The 18,870-nt window shown below is 54.1% G+C and overlaps 1 protein-coding gene across 4 annotated transcripts in view; it reads left to right on the top strand.

Moving 5' to 3' along the window:
- The window catches only part of GRB10 (growth factor receptor bound protein 10), a 172,857-nt gene extending 154,281 nt beyond the window's left edge, over positions 1 to 18,576 (top strand). For all 4 annotated transcript variants that reach the window (XM_032305455.1, XM_032305457.1, XM_032305454.1 and 1 more), the window contains 6 exons: positions 4,164 to 4,241; positions 4,893 to 5,009; positions 5,758 to 5,824; positions 6,015 to 6,102; positions 14,455 to 14,548; positions 15,719 to 18,576. In XM_032305455.1, coding sequence (XP_032161346.1) covers positions 4,164 to 4,241; positions 4,893 to 5,009; positions 5,758 to 5,824; positions 6,015 to 6,102; positions 14,455 to 14,548; positions 15,719 to 15,865 — 591 coding nt within the window. In that variant the 3' untranslated portion in view covers positions 15,866 to 18,576. The remainder of the gene's footprint in view (positions 1 to 4,163; positions 4,242 to 4,892; positions 5,010 to 5,757; positions 5,825 to 6,014; positions 6,103 to 14,454; positions 14,549 to 15,718) is intronic.
- The last annotated feature ends 294 nt before the right edge of the window (positions 18,577 to 18,870 follow it).

The raw sequence follows: 18,870 nt of genomic DNA, 5'->3' as shown, positions 1-18,870 counted from the left end.
TCCCAAGCGCAGGTTTCAGTAAGGAAGGCTTGCTGTAGAGACACCCCAGCCCATGTGGGCAGTTCAGATGTCCGTCAGAGACCGTCGTCCCCTGCAGGATTCCCGAAGCACCTCTGCTCAGAGGCGGCCTGCCTGCCCCGCCCTGCCCCGTCCCTCCCTCCCCACCTCTGCCCCTGTTCCCAGTGCTGTGTGCCAGGCTTCCAGGCTGCAGCAGCCTGAACGACGGGAGCAGGAAGAAACAGGAGAACAAGTGAAATGGACAGAAGGCAGAAACCAAGGCGTGTAAAAACAGGGAACTTGAAATGGGGAGAGGAAACGCCCACTGGACTTCTCTACCTACTGTTGTCTTTTAAGAAGGAAATGTGTGCAAAAACAAAGGAGACCCTAAAATTGACTGCAAAATCCAGAAGGAGAAAATCAACCACATTTCTAGTTTCTCTAAGTTTCCGGGAACGTTTTAAGTTCTGTGTGGTGCGAACGGTAATAGACCGTGGTACCTGTGAGGCACGTGGACATGTCGGTCAGCGTCCCGTCCTGCTTCTGGGGCTACACTGTCCCTCCAGAACCCGCTCAGATTTCCTCTCCGTGAATAACCGAGGAACACGGCTGCTTATTTGTACGTCTCCTACAAGACCATAGCAGCTGCCTCAAGGTTGAAAGCGCATCTCGTACTCACTTTGCGTTCCTGGAGCTGAGCCTGCCCGTGATGGATGGTGACCCTAAACCCTTGTGCAGTCTTTGCACAGGGAAATAAACTTCCATCTCGCTTAAGAACGTCAGTGTTGAATGTTTAATTCCATTCCAAGAGAAAGGGACGGCGTGTCATTCACGAGACGGTGTTAACCCCTCAGACACTGTTGCGTGTGGGGAGGCTGTTCGCTCGCGTGGCACACGTTGACTCTGAACCTGCAGCCATAGCCATGCCCCTTACGTGGGGACGTCTCTGCAGTTCCTTTACACCCCGGAGCAGGACATCAGCTGTCACTCATCTGTCTTCTTTGTGAAAGTGCCCAGGAGTGTTGCATTCAAGCAGATGTGACTAGGAAATAAGAAACGTTTTGCCCAAAATGGGGGCGAATAATTCTATGGCCACATGTTGGTTTTTTTTTTTTTCCCCCAAGCAATGGAAGGAAGTGTAAAGGAAGAAGAATGATTGGACCGTGTTTCTCGAAAACCCACTCATCTAAAATAAAAAGAGAATACTGTTAAGGAATTGGTACTGTATGTCGTGTACAGACGGTTAATAATCTGAAAACTGTCATTTTATGCCAATAAAACTACCTCTCTGAAGGCTAGAGGATTTATTTGTAACTGGGGAAAACGAGAATTCTTAGTCATGGAACTTCAAAAAATAACTGTGGGAAGTAGACAGCTTCTTTAATACTTAAGGCAGACATAATATTTTAAGACTACAGTGCAAATAAAACACAGTTCGATACCTGCCTAAAAACAAACTAGTTAGATGGCTCGTGGGTCAAGGACGAGTCCTCCGAGTGAATTATTGGAACCGGGAGCAGTCTTGGGCCGTCCTGAAGGGAGGGTGTGTGTGTTTCCCTTCTTATTCTTTCTTTGGTCTGAATTTGATGATTTTTCTTTAATGCTTTGAAAGGGATCCTTAGGCCATTGATTTTGAGCCTTACGTTTTCAACTGTTTGTCATGTTTGTACAAGTATTCGATTCGGAGTGTTGGTACAAACACCTGTGTGCACGCATGCCGCACACACTTCTGCTTAGAAGACCACACGTGCACACACGCATGTATGGGTGTGTGTTGTTAGGTCACACAAGTTTGGAATACTTACGTCTCTGGGCCCCCAGGTGGCTCAGTCAGTGAAGCGACTGCCTTCTGCTCTGGTCATGATCTCGGGGTCCTGGGATCAAGCCCCGCATCGGGCTCTCTGCTCAGCGGGGAGCCTGCTTCTCCCTCTCCCCCTGCCTCTGCCTGCGTGTGCGCTCTCTCTCTCTCTGTCAAGTAAATAAATAAAATAAAAAAGAACACATATGTCTGTTTGACATCGTCTTTGGTCCTTCTGAAATCTGCTGTTACCTGCATCAGGGACACCCGCCCCAACGCCTCACCCCCCTCCCCCGACGTTACTGTGGGTATGTCTGTGTCTGCACGATTTTTTTTTTTTAAAGATTTTATTTATTTATTTGACAGACAGAGATCACAAGTAGGCAGAGAGGCAGGCAGAGAGGAGGAAGCAGGCTCCCCGCAGAGCAGAGAGCCTGATGCGGGACTTGATCCCAGGACCCTGAGATCATGACCTGAGCCGAAGGCAGAGGCTTTAACACACTGAGCCACCCAGGCGCCCTCGTCTGCACGATTTTTCTCCTCCCTGCTTTGTTTCTGCCTTTGCGGGTCCTCGTCTCTGACCAACACCGTGTGATCAGACTTTCTCCTCTGGTCATCTTGACGTTCTCGTTGGCGGGTTTGTTGGGAAAGGTGTCCTTCCGCAGCTTCTCAGGAACGTTGGTGCTTACGTCTGCCATTTGCTGTTTCTTTTCAGTTTGTGCCATCAGCCTGTGTTCATCTCTTTCCCCATTTAAATTGTTTTTGGGGGGTGGGGACAGGGGAGACCCATCAGTTAGTTTTATTTCTATTTTTAACCTCTGTCCACATTGTTTTTCTCCTTCTCTCTTTCCTGGCTGTCTTGGCACGATCTTCCCCTCGCTGGACCCCAGCGTGCCCGGCTGTCCCCACCGCGGCTGCGCAGGGATGAGGCTCTTCTCAGTATCTCATCCTAGATTTCAGTTCTTCCCATGTCTTAAGCCTCTTAAGACTTAGAAGAGGCCCTGTCGTTAATTTGGTCTCCTGCTCATCTACACCCACCCTTTCCTGGGTTTGCGTCCCTTTCGGGGACCAGAGACGTGCCCAGTTCTTCCAGCGTGGGTCTGCTGGAGCGGCCTCCGTCACCCAAGATGGGTTCGTCTGCCGTCATTCTGTCTCACCTCCACTGTCGAGGGAACTGTCCACAGCCCGGGGGGTCCCTTCCGCCCGCCGCTGCCCTCCGCACCCCGTTCCACTACCTTCTCTCTGCGCGTCCGTGGAACTCAGCCGCCTTCCGCTTGTGGCTCTGGTGACCGTGACATGCGCTCTTCACCGCTTGTGTTTGTCGCTCTGTCTCCGTGATCGTGCTGGGATGGGCGGGGGCGTGGGTTTCTCCCTGGTAGCCTGCCCCGAGATCCTACAGCCTTTCGTCTTTCTATCCATTCTGGAACATGCTTGGCCGGCAGCCCTTGGGTACTTCTCGCGGCCCGTCCCCCATGTTCTCAGAGCACCAACACCTGCGTGGTGGACCTTCTGGTGCTGTTCCAGACACCAGAGGACATCCTGTGGGGTTGAAGCTGGAGATGAGCTACCTCTTGATAACTGCGTCTCCTTGCCCGACCGTCTTCCTTTCCCGTGTAGGCAAGCGGGGGACCGGGGTGCAGGCGGGCGGTTACAGGCGAGCGGGACTCTGCTTATTGCCTGGGCCCAGGAAGCATGGACCGTAGGGGGTGGGGAGGGGCAGGCTGTGTGTGTTCGAACCCAGAGCCCTTACTTTACCATGATCCTGAGCGACCAGCCTCACTTCCCTGCTGCATCTGTTACTTGTACTTGGGGATAAAGGACGCGTTTCCTGACGTGGAGAGGAGTAAAATGAAGTGAAGCTCTTGGAAGTGTACCTGGCCCGTAGCAGCATTCACTAAGGTTAACTGTGGAGCTAGACTTTTTTTTTTTTTTTTTTTTTAAGATTTTTTAAATTTATTTGAGAGAGAGAGAAAGCATGAGCAGGGGGAGGAGCAGAAGCAGAGGGAGAAGCAGGCTCCCCACTGAGCAAAGAGCCCGAAGATGGAAAACACCATCCCAGGACCCTGGGATCATGACCCAGGCTGAAGGCAGATGCTTCACCAACCGAACCCCCAGGCGCCCCTCAATCTTATTATTACATCGTCACTGCCTGCTTCTCCCTTGCCCCCTGCCAGCATGAGAGAGCCAGTAAGCCGCTTCTGTCCACAGGGGACAGGCGTGTAGGGGCCTGGCTGTGTGCCCACAGCGGCGGCTGGGGTCGCTCCCTGTTCCGTACTTTGTGCGGTCCTTCCCTGCACGGATCTGCCACGTTCTAGGGCTTGTGGGGCTCCAGGGGCCCCGGCGGCTGACTCCGGCCTTCCCCCTGCAGTACGGAATGCTGCTGTACCAGAACTTCAGGATCCCGCCCTCGCGGAAGGCCTTGCTCCCCTCCTTCTGCACGCCGGTGGTGAGTGCGTCTGCGGCGTCCAGAGGGCGGGCCCCTTCCCAGCATCGCGGCTGAGCGCGGGTTGTTTCCGGGGAGATGGGTTTGTCTGGCCGGCGGTGTGACTGCTGGGGTCAGGTGCTGTACTGGTCAGGGTGGTGGCTCTGTTTAGGAACTCGGGGACTGTCACCAGCCATGTCTTGCTCTCACCGGGGGCAGCCGTGGCACTATGGCCGTGGGTGACCCTGAAGCTTCCCCTCATGGGAATTAGAGCTGGGAGTGTCCTTGTCCTCAGGACGTCCTCTACTTCCCAAAGGTGGAGGAACACTTCATCCTCTCCAAACATGACCCTTTGGCTCCCCCAGGCCCATTTCTGGGAGGGGCCGGGTGTGCACAGGGAGGGTCCATGTGTTACCCAGAACTGAGCCCCCTGGGGAAGGGACTTGGTGGCTGCCCCCACCCCAGCCCCACGGCACCCCGTGGCCTCCAGTGGGGTTTGGGTGCAGTGAGGGACTGGAGCGTTTCTTATTCCCTCCAGAGAAACCAAAGCCGCCTCTAGGTCACGGGCCCTCCTGCCACACAATTAACACCTGAGCTCTAGAGTGTGGGTCGGGATGTTCCGCCATCGCTGGCCTGGTTCCCTGCGTTTTAAGAACTTGTGGCCTTTCCTTCCAGCGCAGCGTCTCTGAGAACTCCCTCGTGGCGATGGATTTTTCTGGGCAAACAGGAAGAGTGATCGAGAACCCGGCTGAAGCCCAGAGCGCGGCCCTGGAGGAAGGCCATGCCTGGAGGGTAAGGCCAGGCCATCTCGTGGATAGTGCCCCTGCCCCCTGCTGGCCTCCCGGAAGAACAGCCCTGTGGGTGCTGTTGTGGGGACAAGGTGCCGGGAGGAGAGGTGGCATCACAGTCTCAGCTGGGGTTCCTCCACGTTCCCAGGGGGAGGAGCAGAGCCCTCTGACCTCGTGGCTCCAGCACAGAGCTGCCCCTGCTACGGTTGGTCAGCGGCCGTGTGTGGACAGCCCGGAGCCCTCCCACCCTGACACAGCTGGGCGGCGCTCACACCATGGCTCGACCAGCTTCGGGGCCTCGGACAGTCTCTTCCCTTGGAGGCTCCTCCTCCTGACCTCCCCATGGGGAGAGTGTCCCCCGAGTTCAAATTCTCTGAGATTTACAGACAACATACAAAACGTGAGCCCACTGGCTCAGAGAGTTCCCTGAACCTCCCCGCCTCAGAGCGTGTTGGAAAAGAACGTCCCCACAGCCTGGGGTCTCTGTAGGCCAGTGTTTCCCATGCAGAAGCTCGTGCTTTTCTCCCAGAACGTCCCGGAGTTTCACTGTGTGCTTCAGTCCTGGGGCTGTGGGGATTCCTCAGGATGCTTCTGTTTTCACGCCCGTGGCCAGATGTGGCGGGCTGGGGAGGCGGTATCTCCACAGCCAAGGGCCCCACATCCGGGCCGGGCCTCCCTGCACGGGTGCGTCCCCGGCGGTGGCGGGCCGCGCCGGTCTGCTGTCGGCGCTGACGGGGGCGTTCCTTCCGCAGAAGCGAAGCACACGGATGAACATCCCAGGCAGCCAGAGCCCCCTCCACCCTTCCACCCTAAGTACAGGTAAGCGCCTCTTGGCGGCCTGATCCGTGGGTCCAAAGGGTGGCCCCCATCCCTCCCGGAGCTTCCCCTGGCTCCCGGGCCCAGCGTTCGCCAGGACAGGTGTAGCCGTGGGAACCAGGGCTGGCGCTGATGGCCAGTTCGCTGTGCCTTCAGGGAAGCCAGTCCCCTCCTTCCCTCTTCCCTCCCGCAGTGATTCACAGGACGCAGCACTGGTTCCACGGCAGGATCTCCAGGGAGGAGTCCCACCGGATCATCAAGCAGCAGGGGCTGGTGGACGGGTAAGGAGGTGGTGGCCTGGGGAGCGGGCTCCTAACCCCTGCTGTGCCGGCTGCACCCTCTGTCTGGTTTCTGAGATCCTGGGTGGCGGCAGTCGCTCCAGCCTCAGTTGGAAGAGGGGGGGAATGTGGCTCAGGGTCAGCGGGGGGCAGGGCGGGCTCAGCTGGCCAGCGGCCATAGGAAGATCGTAACCCGCCTGTTCCCAACTTCTGCCTCTTGGGTGCACATCAGACGGACGGACCAAGAGCACAAGCCAGTTTTTCATTCAGTTTTTCATTCGCAGGGCAAGGGCAAACGAAAGAACAATGTTTTTATTTACATTTGATCAGGTGGCTTTTGCTGAGAACAAACAACCCCAAAGCCTTCAAGGCTTCAAGCCACAGAGCTGGATCATTTCTCACAGTCGGATCTGGTGGGGGCGGGGGGTCCTCCTCACTGGGCCAGCTGTCCTGGGGGCGGGTCGGCCTTCCTTCCAGGTCTGACAGCTGGTGTTGGTGTTGGCTGTGGAGATGGGGCGACTGGGTGTGTGTGCCAGCAGGCTAGCCTGGGGACACTCGCTCTGTGGCCATCATGGGTCCCAGGAGTGACAGAGGTCAAAGCCCGAAGCACAGGCCCTTCTCAGGGCTACTATCCCACTGGCCTATGCAGAGCCCTACAGCCTTGCTCTCCTGGCCACTGGAGGAGCTGCCCAGGGCCCTGGATGTGCACCTGTGTCCTCCCTCCGACTCCCAGCAGGAGGTACCCTCTGCCTCCCCCCCTCCCTTCATATGTTAGAAGTTTTCCTATAGACATTTTAAAAACTTACCCAGGAGAGAAGAAGATAGTGAGTCCCAATGTGGTCCTTGTCTGGTTTGGATGGTTTGCTCATTTTAGTATGTCTGTGTCCCTTCCTGCACGATTGGCTCCTCCCCGCTCCGCCTTCCTTCTACTGGAGGAGTTTATTTTTTTATTTTTTTAAAGATTTTATTTATTTATTTGAGAGAGAGAAAGGGAGAGAGTGAGTACACACACTCAAGCAGGGGGAGAGGCAGGCAGAGGGAGACAGAGAGCAGACTGCCCGCTGAGCAGGGAGCCCGATGCGGGACTCGATTCCAGGACCCTGGGACCATGACCTGAGCTGAAGGCAGGCGCTTAAACGACAGAGCCCCCCAGGTACCCTGCCCTTTTGAATATTTTAAAATAAATTGCAGACATTCTATATTTTACCAGTAAACATAGTGTGTCTCTAAAACGTAAAGAGCCTTGTATTTTGACATGATTCCTTAATGTCCTCTAAAATCCAGTCTGGGTTCAAATTTCCGTAATTGCTGCAAAAAGAAAAAAAAAAAGTCCTTGAAACTGAGTTGGTTCAAATCGGGGCTGACGAATGGCATTTGGCTGGTGGGTCTCACGCCTCCTCAGATAGGAGGGTGTCCCTCTGCTTCCTTGTCTTCCTCTCGTTGGCTTGTCTGTTGCTGAAGCAGTGGGTGAGTCGCTGGCTGCAAAGGTGGCTGAGCTCGTGACTTTTCCCTCAAGTGAGGGGGTCAGTTTGGAGAAGATGGTTCGGCCCCGCCACCTTCCCGCGGTGACAGAGGAGCTGCTGCTTGCCTAAACTGGGGCTATGTCCACAGATTCCTAAACACTGGATTTCTTTCAGTCAAAACTTACTGGGTTTTGTTTGTTTGTTTGTTTTAAAGATTTTATTTATTTATTTGACAGACAGATCACAAGTAGGCAGAGAGGCAGGCAGGGAGAGAGAGAAGCAGGCAGAGAGCACTGAGCAGAGAGCCTGATGCAGGGCTCGATCCCAGGACCCTGGGATCATCACCCAAGCCGAAGGCAGCGGCTTAACCACTGAGCCACCCAGGTTTTTGATGCTCACTTTGGCCAACGGGACTTGGTCAAGTCGGTTCCTGAGCTCTTCTGACGCACCACGGACAGTGCTGGATCCCAGAGTGACCCGAGAGCATTCGGCTACCCTGAACGTTGCTCTTCGGAAACTCGCTCTTTCTAGTGGAAAGTGCCTTCTGGATGTCACAGCCTGTGGGCCCTTTCCAGGGACAGAGCTAGGACATAGGCTCTTTTTCCCTACAGTGAAAAATAAAAATTTGAAACCCTCTCTTTCATGGTTCACACTGATACTGCAAACTTGGCCGGAAGAGGACAGGTTTTTTCCCCTTGATTTTACTGTATTTCTCTTCTCTTACTCCGAAAATCTTACTAGGACATAATTATTTGTAAAAACTGACTTTCCCTATGTCTCATCACGTCTGGGAAGTAGTCCTGTGGCCCTCGTAATCCTGAAGGCGTGTTCCAGGCAGGTCACGTCCAAGAGCCATGTTTAAACCGGCTCCTCTCCGGGGTTCTAGCAGCAAACCTCTCAGTGGTCAGTGAGGTTCATTTGTCTCTGTTTGCTTTCGATTTTTGTCAGTGGATCTGTTTGGGTTTCGGCTTAATGCTTCTCGTTAAGTTCTACAAAACACAACCCCAGTTCCAGAATCAGAAGGGTGAAACCGGGCGGGCTCCCTGTAGACTCTCCCCTTCCCCCTGCACCTCCTCCACTATGGGGGCCCATTTTATGGGATCTGCGCGTCCTCTCGCTGTGGCAGGTGCACCCACATGGCGAGGGTCTGCCCTGTCTCGGGCTCGGTGTTTCCAGGCTGATGGGAGGACATTGGGGAGCTGTCCCCTCATAGTTCAGTTCAGCTGATGTCTCTGCTGGTGGTGCCCAGACTCGTGTAGGCGATGGCATGCCACGGCCCTTCAGGCTGCGAGGGGGTGTCCACCTGTCTCCTCTGTTGCCAGGGAGGCCGAGCCTCTTACTAGAGATTGCACCCTCCTCGGGCATTTCTTCTCTTTTCCCGTTCTGGAAACTGTTTGTATCTTCTGCCCAATGTTCTCCGTCTGTTTTCTGCAAATTTCTTTCTTACATCGTTGTGCCGTTTTGGACTTCGCATGTGGCTCGATTTTTGTCAGTGGATCTGCTTGGGTTTCGGCTTAATGCTTCTCGTTAAGTTCTACAAAACACAACCCCAGTTCCAGAATCAGAAGGGTGAAACCCTTCTGTTTTCTATTTGGTTTGGGTTGTGCAGGCTCTTTTTTTTTTTTTTTTTTAAGATTTTATTTATTTATTTGACAGAGATCACAAGTAGGCAGAGAGGCAGGCAGAGAGAGAGAGAAGCAGGCTTCCTGCTGAGCAGAGAGCCGGATGCGGGCTTGATCTCGGGACCCTGGGATCATGACCTGAGCCGAAGGCAGAGGCTTAACCCACTGAACCACCCTGGTGCCCTGTACAGGCTTTTTGATGCCAATTTTATGTAGTTGCCTTTATCATTTGTGTCCCTTTTCCGCCTGTATTTTCGGGCCCTTGCCGTGTTGGTTTTGGCTGCTCCGTAAAGGAGTTTGCTCCTGTTCTCTAGGATCCCTGTTGTTTCTCTTCTTCCCTTCAGTCTTTTTCTCCAACTTTTCCCTCCCAGTGTTCCTTTTTGTTTGTCTAGATCCCAGATACATTCAGAATGTATTTACGCTGAGATGCTGTGTAAAGAACCAGTCCTATTTGTTTTCCCTGTGCAGCTGTCACATTGTTCCAAAACTACTGATTTGAAAAGTCACCCTTATCCAGCAACAGCCCTCTTTTTAAAGCATTAGAAGTGAGTCCTCCTCCCCTATGCACCTCTGAAGGGTCTGGCCCGTCTAAGGAGAGGGAAACCAAACAGTGACAGCGTTTGCATGCAGGGTTATGTAGGTTCCCGGGCTTTCCTCTGATGAGGTCACCACACTGGCTGTGGGATTCATTCCAAGGAAGCCCAGTGGTTCACTTGCCAGGGGGCATCAGATGCCATAAAAGTGAAGGTTCCAGAGGGGATGGGCTGGCGTCATGACCACTCGTGTCCCTCCCGGGGCCCCAGGCAGCGTGGCACCTGTGTCCCTCTGGATCACAGTGGATGGAATCTCAGAGGCCATGTGGGGACATGTGTGATCTGAGGACACTCCCCTGTGATTCGCAGCCAGGCCCACTCTGCCTTTAAGGGGCTGCCCCTGTGTGTGGGAGCCATATGGTCCTTTCACACTCGGGCCATGACATTATGCGTCTGTACCTGTTCTGTTTTGTTTTTTAAGATTTTGTTTATTTGAGAGACAGAGCAAGCACGAGTCGGGGTGTAGGGGCAGAGGGAGAAGGAGAAGCCGACTCCCAGCGGAGTGGAGCAGGGAGCCCGATGTGGGGCTTGATCGCAAGACCCGAGATCAGGACCTGAGCCGAAGGCAGGTGCTTCTCCGACGGAGCCCCGAGGTGCCCCATGTTAGTGCCTGTTTAAAAAAATAAAACGTGTTGGTCTTTTCACCATTTCCTAGAGTCCTTGTCAGCGAGGTCTCTGTCTGTTCAGGCCCACAGACAAGGATGAGCATCCCTGTCAAATTTCCTCCCACAGACCGGCCGGCCCCCTGGCATCTGCCCCGTTAATAAGCCGGGCTTTCTCGTCAGTGTCATCTTCAGCCCTGGTGTCAGGCTGGCCAAAACAAGGGTCAGGATAATGGGACCCATTCAGATGTCATCACCATGAGGCTAGACTTCCATTAATTGCTGGGCGCTTAGGCAGGAAATGTGTTGGGAAAACAAGGTAAATGAAATAATCAATTCCTAATCTTGACTGATCCCTGCAGAGATAATGAAAGGAAGACGATTTAGAGAGTCCAGCAACGTGGAGAAAATGACTGAAAGTCAGCCTTAACCTCAAAAGACACAGGGAGTTAGGAAGAGGGGCTGGAAGGAGACAAGGGAGCCTGGCACCCACACGGTGGGAGGGGTCTTTGAAACCCCCGGGGTCCAGGCGCCCTCATCCTTTCCCTCCTGCCGCCCACAGCCAGCCCACAACCTGGAGAAGGATTCTTGCAAGGGCAGATCTAGCGCCGTGGCCTCTGCTGAGTGCCCACTGGTGGCTCACTTCTTCTCCTGCAGCATTTCGGCTCTGTCCCCCGCCCTCTCTACCCTGGCCCTGCTCACACTGGGCCTGGCCCCGCCCACCCCTCTTGGGCCCCCAGTCTCCAGCTCCGTGCTGTTGGTGAGCCCCGAGGAGCACGCCAGTCCTCCCCTGTGGGGGAGGGAACTTGTCTGTCCAGATTTGAGTTGTTTGCAGCTCCCCACGGACCCCCATGTTAGGGGGCGGGGGTTCTGTCCCAGGGCTGACACAGCGCCCCCATCAGCACCATAACAGCGCTCAGCAGCCATGAAGGAACCGTCTATACATGCCTCCTCCGATCTTACCCGTGGCCCTGTTGATCCTAGAAGCCGGGATTCCTCTGTGCCTAAGGCTGGCTGCTAGCCTCTGGGGACCTGGCTTAACTTCTCCGTGCCCAATGCCCTCATCTTGAAACGAGAACCATGAAAAGGTCATGGTGGAGACTAAAGGAGTTGCCAAGCGCTCAGAGCCTCACTTATGACCCTGAGCTGGGTTGTCCCGAGGACTGCTGTCAGCGACCCCCACCCCCACCCCCTCAACCCCCACCCCCCACACCCCGGCCCCCAGCACAGGTCTCGCTCTGCTTCAGGAGCCCACCAGGGGGCACATTCGCAAGATCTCCCTGCTACGTGGTCCTCCCCGCTTTCCGTCCTGTGTTGGGTTCCAGATTTCTTTCTTTTTTTTTTTTTTTCCATTTTTTTTCCCCAAAGATTTTTATTTATTTATTTGTCAGAGAGAGAGAGAGAGAGCAGAAGAGCTGGGTGAGGGGCAGAGGGAGAAGCAGGCTTCCCGCTGAGCAGGGAGCCCGACGAGGGGCTCAATCCCAGCATCCTGGGATCATGACCTGAGCTAAAGGCAGCTGCTTAACCAACTGAGCCGCCAGGCATCCCTCTGTTCCAGATTTCTTGACCTGGCCGCGTTGCCTGCCACGCAGTCCTGGAACCTGTCCCTGCAGAGGTCCCTTGGGCTACCAGCAGGGCTCTGCGGTTTGTGGTTGGCAATCACTGGCTTCCTGGGCTCCTGTAGGTCGAGCGTCCCATGCAGCCCAAGGCAGAACAGGCCAGTCACAGAGCTGATCCGTGACAGGCCTGGGAATCCCACAGACTCCAGAGCCACATGCTTTTCGGACCACGGGTTCCTCTGAGTTAATAATGGTTGCAGACACACAGCCACTGGGCACAAGCTATTTGGAGAAGCCTCAGCACTTTCCAGGGTCCTGCCCCAGGTGGAAGGTGTGGGGCAGTGCCTGCCTGCTTCCCGGGCCGCTCCAGGACCACGTTCCGCCACGGTGCACCTGTCTGCAGCAGGAAGCGCCTGGGAGCTAACTAAGCTGACAGGAGAGCAAGGGACAGACCAGCTTTTCCTGTCAGACAGCCCGGCATCCAGGAAGTTCCCGGGTTTTTTGCTGGGATGGTGGCTTCTTTGGAATGAAATAACCCATAAGGCAGATCTTTGAGGTGGACAACCGAGGCGTGTTCCTCTAGGAGAGGGGGAAGACCCCCCGGCCTCTCAGGGTTCTGCATGGCAGACGCCCCCCACCTAACCCTCCACGCAGGGCCAGCAATTCTTAGCACTGACTGCCTACCCCATGAGTCATGGGACTCTGGTCTCCCAGAAGAAATTTGGAAGAATATGTCTCCTGGGAACACTGGAATAAGGGATGTATGGTCACACGAGAGTGCAAAACCCAGTGCTCCAGCCCCACGGCGCCCATGGTGGATAGTCCCATTTAAAGGCTCTGAGAAGTCCTGTAGTAAAATAGAATACCTTTCTGCCTTTTTAACACAGGACTTTGCCGTCCCATTTATCTAGTTTCCGTCCTAATAGTAGAGTCCAGGCTCTTTGTCACCTGGATTCTGGCATTAGGGCTCTTCTTTCCTCCTTCCTAGGGTACAGGAACGAGCACCAGGTGTGCTTGTGGAAAAGCAAAGATTTCTACTTCTTTGTGCTACTGGGATTTTTATGTATTTTTTATCCTAAAATAAATTGGGGTCATGGGAAAGTTGCCAGAGTCTTACAGTGATCTCCTGTGTGCATTTTCTCAGATACACCAGCTGTCAATCCCGTGGCCCATTTGCTTTATCTTAGCCTCCCTCCCTCCCCTTTTTGTCTGAACCCTTTGGAAGGTAAGTTCCAGATAGCATGATGTTTCTTGGATCCTGCTTATTTTGGTAGAAAATTTGTAAGAACAAGCACTTATCTTCTATTTAACCACAGTACTCTTGTAAAAATTGGGAAGTAGGGGCACCTGGGTGGCTCAGTCAGGTAAGCATCTGCCTTCAGCTTGGTCCTGATCCTGGGGTCCCAGGATTGAAGCCTGCATCTGCCTCCCAGCTCAGTGGGGTGGCTGCTTCTCCCTCTGCCTGCCACTCCCCCTGCTTGTGTTCTCTGTCTCCTTCTCTCTTTATCAAATAGATAAAATAGAAAGGTAAAACCTTTTTTTGAATATTGGGAAGTAAACATCCACGTAGCTCCTACACACTTGGTCCGGTTTTGCCAGTGGTTCCTCTCACATCCTTCACAGGGAACAAAAACGTCGTAATTCTAAATGCTCCTTTGGGGGCGCATCTCGTTAGCCTTTGTCCTTCCTGGACACGTGTCACAAGAAGAAGCCGGTTCTTACAGAGTGCATCTTGGCTTGGGTGCCTCCGGGTGCTCTGGGGCTCAGCCGGGTCACCACTTTGCAGGAGGGGACACAGAGTCCCCGCTGGCTGGGCAGAGTCGGTGTCTTGTTGCTGGCGGTGTTGCCTTGGATACTCAGTGGTGACGGTACCAGCGGGTTCCTCCAATGGACGGTCGCTATGTTTCCCTTTGTATCAACAAGTGCTGGGGGTTGGTGGTTGGATAACGAAAATTCTGTTTCTCATCAAATTCCATCTGCTGATGTTTGCACCTGTTGACAACCTTGTCCTTCATCAGTGGGAACCTGTGGCTGTGGCCAGATAGTGTCGGGCTCATCATTTCTTCCTGCTTATTTAGCTTCCCTTCCGTTTTAAGGAAGAGCTCCTTCTCCTCCTCTCTTAATTTACTTGCTCATTTATTACAGTATCGGAAGGTACTCTCAGATTCCTGTTTTATTCTCTGGGTTATAATCTGTAGGGTCTGATATTACTACGGTGCTGTATCCTGGCTCGTGGCCCTTTGAACTTTGAACTTCATGACTTTCCGGCGCATGTCGTTCTAGCTGCCGTGGTACACCTGCCCAGCCATGGCGCTAGCATGCTTTCAGTGGAGGATGACATTCAAAAGCCCGTCCTCAGGCATCCTGAACTGTACCATCTGCAAGGCTCTCTTACCCTCAGGAGTGGGGCAACGTGTGCGTGTGTGTGTGCGCGCGCCCATGTGCAAAGATACAAGCCCACATCCCAGGTCTGGATTTTTGAAAGTGTACAATCAGCTGATTTTTTCCATCCCCAGGCTTTTTCTCCTCCGAGACAGCCAGAGCAATCCAAAGGCTTTTGTGCTCACGCTCTGTCATCATCAGAAAATTAAAAATTTCCAGATCTTACCTGTAAGTATGGAAAACTTCTCACTGAGCCTTGTTGTTTCCTGGGTTGGTTCCAAAGGCAATTTTCAAACCCCAAACTAACCAGACCTGCAGGTCGTTAAATATCAGGTCCAAGCTGACCAGAGAGATGCTTCTCCGAGTCCCCCGATAGGTTTGTTTTTTGAAATTGGGAACACACCTCCCAGAAGTCATCAGCTGGGGAGTAACGTATACGAAATTGACATCAGATGTTTCACATTCTTAAGTGATGAAGTCTACAGGTCATAACGTTCCTAAACCCTTTCCTGTGGGGCCCCAACCCAGGCCATGTTCTGCCCAAAGAGGATGGTGAGGTCTTTTCTGCTCAGAGATCCACTCTGTCCAGTAGCAAAGAAAGCTCTGGGAGGCCCACACCTGGCGGGTCTGAAGCTTGCTTGAGCCCAGGACTTCAGCGTCTCGGGAGTCCCTCAGGGATGGGAGTGGGAGGATCACAGGGGAGTCCTGTTAGCTTTCCGGGAGCCTTCCTGCCACGTCCCGATGATGCTCTCGCTCTGCCATGAGACAGCGGAAGGGCAAAGGCATTTGGTGGTGTGCCGGGGGCCAGGCTGCCCTCATTGCACAGAACCTTCGGAGCCAGCCTGGGACTCGTCGCCCAAGGAGCAGCGCTTCCTTCCCTGTTTGCTCTGTCTGACCCCGCCTGACATTATCTCTCATTGTCTTAGCCTCAAATCAAAGAAAACCTGTTGTATGGCGGGCAGAGTGGGTAATGCCATTCTCCCTGATAACCCCAGATTCTGGAAGCCGCCTAGGGATAGTCGCTACAGACTTGAAAGCCAAAAATCTTGAAAACGGGGTGCACTCGTGCCTTCAGCTGTGTTTTGGAGTCTAGAAGCAGTTCTGAGTTATTAATCAGGAGAGGTTTCAGACTGCCTCTCTGTACATACACGTTCCCACCACAGTGCAGTCCTTAACTCTCTCTGGTCAGACCAGCCTTAGGAAGGTTGCTGCTTCTGGAAGGTACCATGCGGTCCCTCCATGTTGATGGAAATGGCTACCTGACACCCACCATGGCAGGACCTGGGAAAGCACTGCTGGTTCCTGCCCTCACCGATCCCTTGCGGTGACCCCATAGTCGCACTCTTCGTCCCCAAGCGTGAGACCCCTAACTCGGCACATGTCCTTGTGTCCTTCTAGTGCGAGGATGACGGGCAGATGTTCTTCAGCCTCGACGACGGGAACACCAGATTCTCTGACCTGATCCAGCTCGTGGACTTTTACCAGCTCAACAAAGGCGTCCTACCTTGCAAACTCAAGCACCACTGCATCCGAGTGGCCTTATGACCTCACACTCACTCTTGGCTGAGGACGGGAGCAAGCTGACACTGGAACAGGGCCGGGGGCTCGCGCATCGCCAAGAGCACCCGTCTGCTCTGCACCCCGGGGAGCGGGGTCCGTCGGGGCCCACCCGCCAGGAGGGACTCGGGGTTGTACTCCTGCAACAGTTAGCTGCTGTGGATCTGACAGGGCTGCCTTCCCCCCGCCCCAAATGCCGAACAGGTCGGGGAGGCAGGAGAACGCAACCGTGAACGGGAGGCAGAAATCTGGACGGATCGTCTTGGCTGGGCCACGTAGGAGCGAGAACCAGAGACACGTAATTGGAAATGAACTCTTGCCCTGGAATAATCTTGACAATTAAAACTGATATGTTTACTTTTTTGTATCGATCACTTTTTGCACTCCTTCTTTGTTTTCAATATTGCCCTCGGCCCCAGTAGGAGGGGGTATGGCTCCTCCGTGCACGCGGGACGCGGGGGCCGTGGGGAGGAACAGACTCCAGAGACCGAATCCAGGCCCCCAGGTGTTTCCAGGTCCCCACCCTGTGCAGGTGACCGGAGGCGGATCTGCTCCCAGGTAACAAACCACCCCAGCTCTCCCCAGAATACTTGAAGAGGTTTTTTTTGTTTTTTGTTTTTTGTTTTTTGTTTTTTTAAAGACACAGGTGTTACCCGTAGTAGGTATTGGGCCCCTGGTGTGGACGCAGTCGGGGACCCCCATCTGTTCATCACTCCTGTGTGCACAGATGCCCCCTACACCTGTTACATGTGTGTCCTTCACAGTTCAGGAGGCCTGGGTGCTCTGGAAAGCTCGCCGGCCCATCGCACGGCCTAGCTGAGTGGCCTCGCCTCTAGTGGACATGGGGAGCGTCCCTGGGACCCCCCCCCCCCCCGCCCCAGCACCCAGTGTCCACTGCCCCCTCTCAGCTTGTTCTAGAATGATCTCTGCCTTACTCCCCACCCCCCACAGCGGCTCAGGCTCTTTCCTGGCCATCGTCCCTCCACGGGTTAAAGGATCAAAAAGGAAAATGGCACCTGCTTGACTGCCAGAGGTGGCTCGAGGGTTTCCATGGTGACAAAGGCGTGAACATAGAAAAGGGCACGTCTGCTGCCTGGCATGGACAGGTCCTCACTCGATGACCTCTGTCCCGCTGAAAAGCCCCATGAGCCGGCCCAGGCGGAGGCCCCCCTCGGTGGGCTGGAGCTCAGAAGAGTCTGGTCAACACAGCCCTGCTTCCCCCATGGGGGACTGAGTCACACAGTGACTGGACTGCCCCCCCCAACCCCGTCCCTGTAGCTGAGTCACCAGGTGTGACAGGGTCCGCGGCTTTACCTGCGGTCTCTGCAAAGCAGAAAGGTCTCCCCTGACGGGCCTGAGAGTTGGGTCACCATGTGGGACTGGCCCCCCAGGTGCCTGCCTCTGCCCCACTGCCGTGCCCCCAGTGAGCGTGTACCCTGCTGGGACCCATAGGACCTTCGCCGGTGGCACTGCTGTGCTCTGGGACCTCCAGGGTGTAGAAACGCTGTATTGTAGTTTACGGGCCTCACTGTGCTCGTTCTCCACGAAATGTCTACTTAATGCAAATGCAGAACTTTTAGTAAAACGTTTTTAGCCGTAGACGTTCCATCGCGTTTTCTTGGTTTTGTTGCCGGTTATCTCAGGCCCTTGCAGGTCAGTCAACCCCCAGGTCCCGCCTGGCTGCCGGCCGCAAGGGCGCTGCCCCTTGGAGCCGGTCTTTGGTTCCCGTTACACATTTTTCTCTCCACTGATTGGAAGTAGAACCAGAGAGCAATGCGGCGATCTCTCTTTCCCTGTGTGTAGACCTGGAGGATGAGGCTCTCATGCCCCTCTCTGCTGGATGGCCAGCCTCCATGGCATCTCGTGCTTGTAAACATGCATTTATTTAAGAGGAGCGGGAAAGCCGGACCCTGACTCATGGCCATTGTGTCACTGGGTTGACGACATCTTCTGTACCTTCCTGGCCGCGGTGAGATGCTGGGTGCAGGGTGGGAGCCCCTGGGCCTGGTGGCTGGGATTCCACCAGAAGCAGCCTGTCCCTCGAGGATATGGGCGCCTGGCCTGACCAACCAGGGGCGGAAGGATGGTTGGCTTTTATTTTTGTATTTAAAATGACATGAATGTAAACGGAACAGCTCAGGGTCATTTTGGAGCCTGTTGACTTTCTCTCTCTCTCTCTTTCTCTCTCTCTCACCTGTGATTTTCTTTTCTCAAAGGAAAACCCCACATAGCAGCCTGGACTTCGTTGGAAATACCCAGCCCTTTGGGTACTGGAGTTGAAATGGGTGATCTCTGGTAGCTTAGGTCTTCGAGTTCCGGAACATTGTTTTGTTCACTAAACCTTGAAGAAATGCGTGCCTCAGTCTAGCTGCTTTGTCTTCTCTTTTGTGCACTTAATGCCTGACAGTCTGACCAACTGAGGCAGCTGTCCGGGGCGGGACCTGCTCGCGGGGGGTTCATGAAGTCCCCGGGCGAGTTCTCGGTGCCGGTGACGCAGCGGACGGACATGTGGACGGTATCAGGGAATGCTGAAGGTATCACGAGACAAAACCTTTATTCCACATGCTTTGCCCCTTTCTGGACATAGCTTTGCAGCTTGTGAACCTAATTGTAAACTTTCAGGTATTTTTGTACAAATGAGGGACTGATGTTCTGTTTCTTGTAATTAGAAATAAACATGACTATGGTGTTCTTGGTTTTCCGCTGCCCCTGTGTCTGTGTCTGTGTTTGGGAACACTCCAGCGGGCCGGCACCTGAAAACCTTTGGAGGTAACATGGATCTTTGTGCTGGTTAGACGCTAGTCGGAGAGGAGTTGGTAAGTGACAGGCGGGTCACACGGCTCCGCGTCCCTGCTGCGGTGACCTCAGCCACCTCTTCTCCTCGCACCTCCATCGCAAAGTGATGCAGAGGTGGTCCGAGCCCCACTCAGCATTTTCAAACACTTTAAGGAACTCACAACCAGTTTGCATTTGAGAAATCCAGGGGCGTGCTT

Source organism: Mustela erminea, chromosome 11 (genome assembly GCF_009829155.1).
Source record: "Mustela erminea isolate mMusErm1 chromosome 11, mMusErm1.Pri, whole genome shotgun sequence".
Lineage (NCBI taxonomy): Eukaryota > Metazoa > Chordata > Mammalia > Carnivora > Mustelidae > Mustela > Mustela erminea.
This window is presented reverse-complemented; position numbering and strand designations above follow the sequence as displayed.